Below are 12,049 nucleotides of genomic sequence, written 5' to 3'. Positions count from 1 at the left end.
ACAGTTCGACACCTGGTATGGTGATATTCTCGGAATTTATGAAACTAAAGAAAAGGTGCCGCTAAGTGGACTTGAAGGGCTCTTTATGGTATCATCGTATGCAATAGTGGACTATTATGTGCCAGTGTCTTAGCCCGAATCTGGAATATGAAAGCATCTGCACTCTTTTATGGTAAAATAACAGCTGTCCTTGGGATATGATGGGATTCAATGTTTAATTAAGCTTACTAGAACTTGCACCTCGTCAAACAAAAAGAAATGCTTCTAGCAATAGAAGTCCTATATGGGTAGAGAACCTATATAGATGCCAAACTATTGTCAGATTGATCATCCTCTGAATGATCCAGGGAACAACTGACATTCATCCTGGCTACGTCCGATATAAGTGGTGAGTAGAATCTGACCCAGTCCTGGGCCTTCCCTAGGTCAACTCAGACTTCAATCAAGAGGCCCTTGCTGATGTCATTGTTCTAAGCACTGGGAAGACCGTGCCGGCTTCATAGGTGCTCGCTAACAGCACTTGCTCCAACAGTCTGTTACCGCTATACGGGGGATCTTTGTCTATGTCTGAACACTGTGATTGGCTTACATCTTCACAAACAAATCTTGACTTAAAGCTTTCGTGACTACAGGAATTCATATCCTTTGGGTTTTAACAACGTTTCGATCGCAACACAAATGTGTTGCGATCGAAACGTCTTAGTTTTTGTTATTTTCTTTGAACCTACAGTATCTCTGTGACTTTACCGAAAAACCCAAAGAATATCTTCACAAACCTCCACTATACAACATAGTGAAGTAGAATAAAAGAAACTCCCTTCGACTGAATTAGCGTGGAAAGGCCTTTGTCCAAGAGTGCATAGACAAAGGGGTGATTACTACACGAGTTTATTATACTTGTCCCGTCACACAGAAGCGCAATAGATGGTATCTATGTCTCGACATTTATTAATCTCGTGTTATACATGGCTGATCTTCAAGTGCACCTCTTGTGTATACAGTTTACGTATCTTACCTTAATTCTCCTGGCAATCTGTGTATTTATAAACAGCATGTGCCTCGATTAAAGTCTGCCTTCTCTTATACATGACCAATTTTAGATTAGGCAGCCCCCTATCATTTAAACCATCTCTTATCCTTACTGGCTCAGTGTTCTGACACAGACATCAGCATCTGGCCCCTTTATTCAAATGTTGCGATCATAATTCGTGCCTATCTGTAGATATGTTCATTTTCTGGACATGTCTGCCATATCATATCGATGAATGGACGATAAATGTGGGGCTTGTGCATTTATATATCCATGTATACATGCGTGTCGAGTTTAGTCAAGGAGCAAAAAACGTCTCGCAAACTCCGGTGGTCATCCTCGCAGCGGCTTCTGGCTGGCCATCGAACAAAGACGGTCACCACAACGCGCGCTTTTAGATGAGCTTCCGTGGCCGTCTGGAACGCTCTTCCTTCCGATATTAGAAAGCGACTGGAGCTATGCACTTTTAAATCGCGATTGGAAACTCATTTCTTGAGAACTGAATTTTCGTGTTTAGTTTGTTATTCTCCCCCCGCAACTCCGATTATCACGGTTGGCGACGTACGGTGCGAAAGAGGTTCAACGTACATACATGGAGGAATGAAAATGATTTAACGTATTGTTCGTCATATCGTTTGTACTATTAATCACAGTGTTCAAATACACATTGAAAGTCAAATTGTCTTCCTTATCAATAAAATCACGGAAAGCACATACGGTGAGCCACACCGCTATCCACGAAGCCTAAACAATTCGTTAAATAATTGTCAAGTTTGAACACGATGCAAAAAATACTATCCGTGGATTTTGATGTCACAAATGACATCGTAGTTACTTATTCTAGACATGTTTTTGTCCGTCTAAAGTTTATAACTGGACACTGTTTCAACTGGTGATCAGCTCGGGCAAATATGTTCGACATACAACGTCGTTTAACACGAGGAAGCTGCCCGATATTTAACCGGTGCCAGCACGGCACTCTCGCGCGGTCATCAGCTCTCTTCCCTGCCACAGTGTTTCTCAGTCGCACCTCCTCAAGGTCTCTCTGCCTGCTACCCCACCCCCGCCCTTCCTCTGCAGGTGCCACGGACGGCTGGTGTCTACGTACGAGAGCGCCTCCTTGCGCCGCTTCCAGGAGGGCCGCGTCGACAACATTCGCTCTGCCACGAGGGAGGCCTGGGATTTTGTGCGAGCCATGGGCAGGTCGTCGGCGAGCCTCGGCGAGGCCGGGGAGGCAGCAGCCGGCGTGTCCGTGAGTACACGGTGGAGAAGGGGGAGTCTGCCGAAACGTCGAGATCTTCATTTTATTTCCGATGTTGCTGTTGCTGCTGTTGTTGTTCTGAGCCTGTACATTTTCACTGCTGGCCAACCGTATCTCTCATTTTATTCAATCACTTCATTTCTTTAGTAGAAACGTGTTCATTCGTGGCCTCCGAATTATTTGACGTCTTCTCACCATCTCTCCTGCCGTCTTCGTATAATTAATTGAGCGCTATAATCGCACGCTCAGCTAATTCTGAACTGGAGTCTCATGATGACCCAGTGCAGTGTTTCTAAAACTTCTTTGGCCCGCGGACCACTCAACCGATGCAAACACCCAACCCCCACACCCCTGGTGACGAAACGCGTTCACTTCTCTCTCAATAGCACTCATACTAAATTGTTCATATTATCGAAACATAAAAACTTTTATCTTTAAACGCAGCTAACTTTTTTTTGTTAAGGCATTTAGATCATAGGGTTAGGGTAGTTCAATCAGGGTAAGTTTACCTTAATTTTTTTAAATGAAATCTCATGAGTTAAATTTGTATTCATTTTCGAAACAAAGGGTATAATAAACATTGTCATTATTTGTGGACCAACCTGCATTTGCATCACGCGGTCTGATTTTTTATTTATTTGACGAGTCAAATCCTCTCCTCCCCCCACCCCCACGGCTAGGATTTTAACTCGCACGCTTTCTGGTTGCGAGTCAGCCGCTGAAAACCGCGCAGTGTCGCATCGGGCCACAAAGGGATCGTTACAAGACAGGGCCAGATTAGAGCTTTCGTAGGCGCTTCTGTTTCGTAGGCCTTGAGTGCAGTGTCAGATTCAGCTATTATAAAGGGACCCTAAATAAAATAAAATAAAAACATAAATATTAAAACACAGATAATACGAAAAATCGTTAACCTTAAACACCCAGTCGTTCATAAAAGTTGAAGGTGGTATAGAACTATAGTAATAGAGCAAGTGCAGAATAACTGAACCGGAATTGATAGCTTGAAAGCATTTAGCGCGGGGCCCTTGAAAGTGCGGGACCCGTAGCATCTGTAGCTACTTGTGCTACTGGGATAATCCGGCACTGCTTGAGTGATAATAACTCGACAGTTGGTACCGCTGCTGTCACTCGCTTGTTTCACGCGGACTTCGTCCAGCCGCTGGATAGATGTTGTTCATTATTTAGTCTGTGCCCTCATTCGATGGGAACGCGCTGTGTGCCGCATATAAGCAGATCTCACTTGAAACGCTGTGCCTATCCTTGCTATATAGATACATTTATTCAAGAAGATATAATTGGTTACATTTTTTTTTATCATACAAATAAAAAAACGTGGTTAAAGTTTTCTTTCGTAGACCCTTTAGTTTTCGTAGGCACTGTGCCTATTGGATAACACGGCTCTGTTATAAGATTGTTCACACACACACATGAATAACTGTGAATAACCAAACCAAGAATATATAGCCATTGTCATTTACATGAATATATTAACCCTTCGCCCCTGATCGGCTCACAAGTGACGGCATCACATGTATCCCTCTATTTAAGACCGAAATAGGAGGATTTATGATGATGCTGGTTATAATTACTGGCGAAATGTCGTGCTCGAATTGTAAATATTGTGGGTTTACACTCCAACACACAACCGGTGTGCTGAATGAGTAACGAATTGACACGTTTTGTTTACGTGACAAACCTTACTAATTGGCTGTGTCGGGTGGTGGCGGGTTTAACGACACAACATTTATATTCACGCGATCTAACCCCCCCCCCCCCCAAAAAACCCCTCTACTATGGATGAGATCGGTCGCAACAGCCTACGCGTTAAACTGACGCACACATATATAGCGACAACAAAAAAACACTCAAAAAGCGACACACAGGGTGACCTTCTGATGAAAATGACCCCGTCTGTACCGGGCGGGGGAGGGGGGGAGGGTCACATCGGTGTCTCGCGCAGTCTCTTAATAGCACGCGGCGTATGACGTTAAGTGAAAAAACGGAGGGCTCGTGGTGGGGGTGGGGGGGGTGACGGACTCCTCCTGCTGCAATGAAATTGCCAAGCTCCCGGTCTGCTCATAATGGTGCCTCACTGACTGTGCCCCCTAATACTGTGACTTGGGAAGTGGGGGTATGGTGGATCAGGCGGGGATGAGAGATTTCATTTTGTGCAAGATGGCACTCATCGTCTGAATAATCAGATCTCTCAAGGGTGTGTCTGACCCCAATGTAAAGGGAAAACACATTCCTGCGGAGGGAGCTGGTAGGAACGTTGGGTTGCTCGGTCAATGGCCAGGGTCAACGGCGGCGTGGTGTATTCCGCAAATATGGCCGACTGTGAGGGCGGGCACAAGCCGGCGTGAGTAGGTTAAACGTTGAGTTTTATAAGGGCACCACGGGGTGACCAGCTCCTCCCCACCCAGCCCCACCCCTCCCACCACCCACCCAGCCCCACCCTTCCCACCCAGCCCCCCCCCACCCTCCCCACCCTCCCCACCCTCCCCTCTCCACCCAGCCCCACCCCTCCCATTTTTGTATGCACGACGGACGGACACAATAATCCCCTATGGGCTGGTGGAACCAGGTGGTTCCTACCAGTAATAATTTCTACATACACTGGCATTACAATAAGTAGGAAAAATAACTACACTTATTGAAGTAGAAATGTAATAGTATACAACTTGCCGTTGACCCATACAGTTTTTCTGTATCTGCGATCAACGCTGTCATGCGATGGTGATTTAAGCCTTGTGTTAGAGTTTGTTCCTGATTAAAACTGTCTGTGATGGGACATAATCCATCACACGTAGCTCATTTCACATGCTAACTAATTTTTTGCATCTAAAATGTAATCATAAAAAAAATTAATGATTTCTTTATTGAAAGGACGTCTACATGTTCGACCTCCCCATTGATTTTCAAAATATCTTGTCCAAGTAAATTACAACTTTTCAAGTTAAGAAAGTTAATTAGAAACGTGGTCTAACGCACGTTTAGAGTGTTCTCCACTAACATGTGGGTTTCTCCAAGCATGCTGGTGTTCTCTCAAATAAAGGATAATAGTTCTGCGTGGCATAGCAGTTACAGGTAACAATGGAGTGGTAAATATGACAAAAACAGGTACCACTTCTGTGAAAAGTTAAAAATTGTCCCATGCATATTCAAGCCCCTGCCATGAAAATGTGGAATTTTTGCCACTGATCAGAACCATTATCTGATCAGGACACTGCCCCATACTTGACGGGCGATGATTATACTTCAACCACCAAAATTGATTTAAGTTCTATACCCTCACAGGTGTGGGTTTCGTCCAGATATTAACGCCTCCCTGGGGAACTGAACCAAATATTCGGAGCACGGCCCTCCTGGGAGTCTCCCTTACCGGGGTGAGGCTTCCTTGGGGTTCCGAAAAAAAATGTAAATAAATAACTCAACCGTCCAATGATTTCTCCATACCCCCTACGACTTCACTGCAAATGATTACATTGAGGAAACAGCTGCGTGGGTCAAGAGTGCTTTGTCATATGAGCACGAAAGCGTGCGAACTACCTCTGAAAAGGCACCAACAAAAAAAAACCCATAAAACCCTGTGTAATTTCCCAAATACATGCGACCTTCTTGCCCCCTCTGCCTCTCCCTCCCTCGTGCAAGAATTGAGGGCTCTTTAACTCGTATCAAATAAGGCCAACGACTGGAAATAGGATCTTACCCTGGAGCAAACGCCAGGAAGAACATTTCATATATATACAAAAAATATACAGTCCAGGATAGGCGTTTAATCATTTTTCAACGCCAAGCCGAGCTTGCCCCCAATATCTGCCTTTTCCTCTGCACTCGCCTTAAGTCTCATTTTTGATCCAGTGTAACCCCTCCACTGCCTACACTCCCTCCTCCCTGCTACTTTGTTCAGCTTTTCATAATGGGACTTCTCCTCTCCCCTTGTGACCACAATTTCCCCCGTTCAGGATGCTGAGAGAATGGAGCTCCTGTGGAAGGCGATAAAGGCACAGACGGATTACACCATACTTGTGAGTGATTATATCCCGTATGTGTGTGTATGTGCATATATACACAAATATCTTATTGGCTATAACCAAAATCACAAATGAATGCACCCGATCAACGTACAATCTCGGACGCTCGGCAGGATTGAGTCTGGATGGTGTTTGGACGGATGAGAACCATGAGCAAAGGACACGTGCAATAGGCATTGTGGGCAGAAGAGGGCGGTGCGGCAAAATCCTTGACATTTTCACCCCGAAAGCCATTGCTGGATTAGACTATGTTTAAGTACAGCAATTGTTTTCATGTTTTAAACGTTCTGTCATGTAGATGTAACAATGACGACCCCAATGGTGAAACCATGTGGGAGATGTCACAGCGCGCATTTCGTTTCCGTGTCGACCCATTGTTGACCCCCTCTGCGCGTGTAACACGGTTAGAGAAGGGAGCGCTCAGGCCCACTTAGGGAACCAGGCACACAAAGTGGATTCGCCAGCGGGGACATGCGGCTCTGGCATAAAACTCCGGGCTGGTCCGGTGCTGGCGGCACGGGTTACAATGGTCACGGAAATGAGAGGTTGTGTCGGTGCGTCAGAGGCTCATATAATTGCAGGAACAGATGGATTAAAGAGCATACGCACGTGAAATATGTGACATTGGCTGTTAAGAATAGCAAGCGGGCTTGAGCAGGACATGTCACCAGAAGGGATGATGACCGGTGGTTGAGACTACCGATGGAATTGCAGCCAAGGGGGTGCGCACCACGCGGATGTAGCAATGACATCGGCTCGTGTGCAGAGGTACAATGTTACATCGTGGGGCAGCGAGAGATAGCGACGGCTTGGGGAAGTCTTCATTCAGCAGTAGGTTGATCGCGGATGATGATGGTGATGATGTTGTGGTCTCAGGCTATAACAGGAATGGCCATTGACTGTCACATGCTGGGGCTACGGGAGATTGCGCGCGAGCTGGACCACGATCTCCCCGAGGTGTTTAAGGACATCACCTACATCCAAAGCAACCTCTTCGCTATGTCCACCAGCCAGGTGTGCGCTTCCCCTCCTCACCGCATCACTGTGTGTTATTGATTGATTTGTTTGTAAACGCGGGGTGCAGGTTCGGGATTTGGTTTCACACTGTCGGAGGTATAACGTGAAGTCAAAGTGAATTTTTGTCTGTGCACCTCAATGGGCGCCAAAGTGGCGAGATGTTAGCTACCTCACCTGGTATACAGGAGGTCGTGGGTTATATCCCGACCCTGACGCCTGCTGTATATTTGGAGTTTGCATGTTCTCCCCATGGTCGCGTGCATTTTTTCTCCGAGTCCTCCGGTTTTTCCTTCCACATTTAGAAACGTGCATTTAGAATATCATTAGAATGAAGAGTTGTGGTGAGGCCTTCCTTCATTAACGGAGCAAGCTACAGGACACATCTAAACCAGGTTTTAGAGCTAAAAATACAGGACTGGGTTAAGTTCCATTTTAAATAAACATTATTGGGATCAGTGCCTGCCTTAAATGTAAATGCTTGTTGTTGGGGGTTAAATCTCACGTTGAAGAAAACACATTCAGATCATCGATGTGGGCCTAATTGAATCGATTCATTCTGTGAGCACCTTCCCGCGTGCGTGTGGGTGGAGCGAGTGGCAGCGGCGCAACACGCGCGACTCCGAGTTATCGATGACACAGCTGAGATCAATAATCTATTACGCGGCATGGGGAACCCCAGTCGGGGCTGATGGCAGTCATCCAGAGCCGAGTAGCATCAAGAGGGACCCATGCCATTCACCACTGCACCTGTGTTAATTGAATTTTAATTGGCTCCTTAATCATTCTCGGCCCATCTTAAATCATTTCTGCCTTACAGTCGGCAAAAATAATTGCCACGTGTGCAAATCGGATTTTTTTTTTTGGACAATATTTTTGTTACAATATTATGTTGTTAATTGCACACTGGAAAATGTGCAGGTTTTTTTACGTTCAAAGTTTTGGCGTTTTCAATTAAATTCGCGTCGCCAGATTTCGGCACTGTGATCAGCTGGGCCACCTGCGATATCACCGGGAATAATTTGTCACCAGACCCTCAAGATTTCCCAGATTGCCAGTTACATCGCTGTCATGCGACTCTTGTGACATATGTTAAAACGAAAATAACTAAACTATTTTTGTTATTTTGCCAGGTAAGGCCTACTGAGCTGCAGAGCCCTTTTTCAGAAGTGACCTGGCCAGAAAGGATATCTCAACGAAGTTGGCTTGTCACGTGGAACTTTATAGCAGCCAAATACTCTAAATGCATGTTTCTAAATGTGGAGGGAAAAAACGGAGGACCCGGAGAAAAATCCATGCCACCACAGGGAGAGCATGCACACTCCAAACATACGGTGTCAGGGTCGGGATAAAACCCACAACCTCCTGTATACCAGGTAAGGTAGTTAACATTTGACCACCATGAGGCCCCCTTGAATCTACATGGTAACATCTACATATTACCATGTATATCCTTAAACTTGCAGCGAAAAACGTGTGTTGTGACCGTTTTCAAGTCGTTATATACTTTCTGCTTTGCAAAGAATTCCACACATTTATCAATGCAAAGGCTGAATTACTAAAAATAGAGGTGACCAAGTGGGTACAGGACTAATCTCAGAGCACGTGGGCCTATTCCAGCTGTGAGACCTAAAAACTAATCATATTATTTGCGTAACATATAATGGTGCACTACCGAGTGTCGCTAACATGCCATTGAAATTTAAACTACATTACACAATTACATTCCTATTCAATTTGAAGCTATTAAATTGAGCAGTTCACCAGCTTGTCTCAGATAACGGCTGTGGAAGTTGACATTATCAGAGCTACATTCGCAAGTCAATTTGATAAGCTCTTTTTCCCCGACGGGGTTAACCCTTCTTGAATACTCTGCAGTGTCCATTGCATGTCAATACCATTTACATATTTAATTAATAGAGCTGAAGTATGCCGAATTAAGTGAACTGAATTTAATGATGTTTATGCAGTCATAGGTGGATTGTCCTTGTCCCACACCTACAATTAGCACAGTTGGCTACGTTCGGTGCGAAAGAGGTTCAACATACATACATACTTGGATGAAACCATCCACTCACTACACCGAAGACATGAGTGTATGGCCGCATTTGACTCCCACAATCTGTGGCCCCATAATATTGTAATGACATGATGACACCTGCTGGTTAGAAAAGGGAAGCACGGTTACAGGCAATGCTAAAACAGCATCCAATCCGAAAGGGAGAGGTATCTGGGCCAAAGGTAATGGGCGGGGCTTGCCGGGATGCTCCGGGAACCTGCTCGACGGTTCCATGATAGAGCGTGGCCAGAGGCGGAGCCTAACCGCGCCTGCGGTGATATAAGCGGAGGCGGAGGAGGATTCGGGTTTCGTGTGTGGAGTCTTGGGTCCAGACTGCGTCGCTGCTCGCCGTGATCTCTCTCCATCGTCCGGCCATGTGGAAGATCTCCTGCGGGGTTCCATCACCCTTCCCAGCACGCCGCCAGCCAGCGACAGAGCCGAGAGTGGACGGGTGGAACCACGCCTTGTGATCGATCGTGTGTATAGCCAGTAGAGATGCTAACATCTAAGTGTTGTACTCAGAATGAGAAGATAAGGTTGGCCTGTATTGTGCCCGTGTGTGAATAAAGAAGAAGTCCCCTCTACACGATGTGTAGCAAAAGTCGCCGATTACAATATGATCCCAAAGCCCACCCAGCCAACTCTCGTGTAAAGAAAGGTGTATATTTCTGCATAGGATCGGGTGGTAACGCTTTGGTTATTGCAGAACACTAGAGACTTGGGTGGTAAAAATTTGATACCCAGCCACAGCTCACATCGGTGGCAAGTAACATCTCCCTAGGCCATCCTTTCACCAGTCCGCACTTACCAGCATGATGAAATATGGTGAAAGAAACCCTGACTGACACAGCTTAGGGAGGCCCAAAATAAATAAGAATGTATTTAATGCAGGAGTAATGCGCGTGTGATTTATCAGTGCCATCCCTCTATCCCCTGAACCCCAGATCCCCACCACGATGGACGCATTCATGTGCTATGGCCCCGTGGTGCCGGATGGCTACGGAGTCTCCTACAACCCCAAGGACAACCACTTCATCTTCTGCATCTCCAGCTTCCACTCTGACCCCACCACGGGCTCGGAGCACTTCTCCCGCGCGCTGCACGACAGCCTCGATGAGATGCGGGCGCTGTGTGAGAGGCAGAACAAGCGCGCACAGCGGCCTGCCACGACACCTTCCAAGGCCCCCGCTACTGCCCCCGCCACGGCCGCCGCCACCACCACCACCACAAATCGTGGCACATCTCCGGCCGTGGCTTCCACCGTGGCCAGCAATGGCTCTTCGGCAATTGCCGGCGCAAAGACCAAACAGTGAGAAAGTTTGAGAGCATCGACTCGGGGCGAGGATTGAGCAGGGATAGAAGTCATGTAGAGGTTGTTATCAACAGGACTAGGCAGGTATAAGGATAATGAGACATTTGCATTATGGGACATGCTGATTATGTATTCATCACCCATAGGGCTACACAGTACAGATATATGCGTGTTTACACAGGACATTCACTTACAAACTAGTCCACCATAGCATGAGGTTGGTGCCAGACTGGACAGACTATATATGAATGTACAGAGACTACTCCTATGTACTGGTCTTTGATGAGACTAGAATGACCAGTATGTCGGTCTAGACCAGGGGTAAAAAAAACTACAAATTTCAAGACTCACAACGCACGTGGTAAATACGAGACAGTGGCCCTTAATAACGTCACGAAGCAGCGGTCCTTGAAGAGTCGCATGCGGCTCCGGAGCCGCAGGTCTCGACAGATCTATGACGAACTCGATCGTGCGTTTACAGATTGATTCTGAATTTTACTTGGCAGGTATCGGTATAGACATTCATATGGGCGGTTCCACAACAATGTGACGATAAGTACAGCGCAGATGTATTCAACACGGAGGTTAAATGGCCTCTCATGCATTGCAATAACCTCCTGCGCAAGGGCATTTAGAAACTATAGAAGCCCAAATTATGATTATGAAAATTATGTGATCATCTATCCCGTGATGTAATTCCATTACCGTGATAATGAAAATAGGTTTTCCCCTTTTTTTCTGGCAACAAAACAAACTGAAACCTTTTAACAAGGAATCACATCTGCATTAACCGCAATACTTGTGGTCAGAATGCAAACAAAAAACATACTCTGATAAGAAATGCATTGTCTTTGAAACTGATTGGTCCACACCAGAGACACCTTTCTTTTGAGCCTAGTCAGCGAAACTCAAACATGATTCATTCGAAGCAGAGATTTGACATCAGAACTCTAATAAAATGCAATTGACATAGCTGCCAAGGGCCATTGGAAAATTCAGATTCCCCACTCGGTTCATAGACACTTTCAAGCAGCTATACTCCAAACCCTCCTGCGACAGTCAAACCCAACAGCTTCCAACTGAGTCGAGGCACGAGGCAAAGCACTGGAATTCAGATCCAGTCTAGGCATTTTGTCGGAATACGCAAGGCGATGAAAGAAAAAAAAATCAATCTCGACGCAGACGACATCCTGCCAACCGTATCCGAGCCCACGACCTCTGGCTGTGATTTGAATTAAATGACATCGGAACTAATGTCACTTTCCCCAGTCTCTCCCAAGCCTCCAGACGCACTCTCGCCATTCAGATAGTGGCCAACACAGATCAGATATCTAGGTGT

The 12,049-nt window shown here is 46.0% G+C and overlaps 1 protein-coding gene across 2 annotated transcripts in view; it reads left to right on the top strand.

The window, feature by feature from the left end:
- CHAT (choline O-acetyltransferase) overlaps positions 1–11,434 on the top strand; it is an 80,800-nt gene extending 69,366 nt beyond the window's left edge. For both annotated transcript variants that reach the window (XM_078865208.1, XM_078865209.1), the window contains 4 exons: positions 2,111–2,282; positions 6,257–6,319; positions 7,202–7,339; positions 10,343–11,434. In XM_078865208.1, coding sequence (XP_078721334.1) covers positions 2,111–2,282; positions 6,257–6,319; positions 7,202–7,339; positions 10,343–10,711 — 742 coding nt within the window. In that variant the 3' untranslated portion in view covers positions 10,712–11,434. The remainder of the gene's footprint in view (positions 1–2,110; positions 2,283–6,256; positions 6,320–7,201; positions 7,340–10,342) is intronic.
- Positions 11,435–12,049: the final 615 nt, after the last annotated feature.

The sequence above is a fragment of the Lampetra fluviatilis genome, chromosome 20 (genome assembly GCF_964198595.1).
Source record: "Lampetra fluviatilis chromosome 20, kcLamFluv1.1, whole genome shotgun sequence".
Lineage (NCBI taxonomy): Eukaryota > Metazoa > Chordata > Hyperoartia > Petromyzontiformes > Petromyzontidae > Lampetra > Lampetra fluviatilis.
The sequence above is the reverse complement of the archived record's forward strand: the minus strand, read 5'-3'. Positions and strand labels throughout refer to the sequence as shown.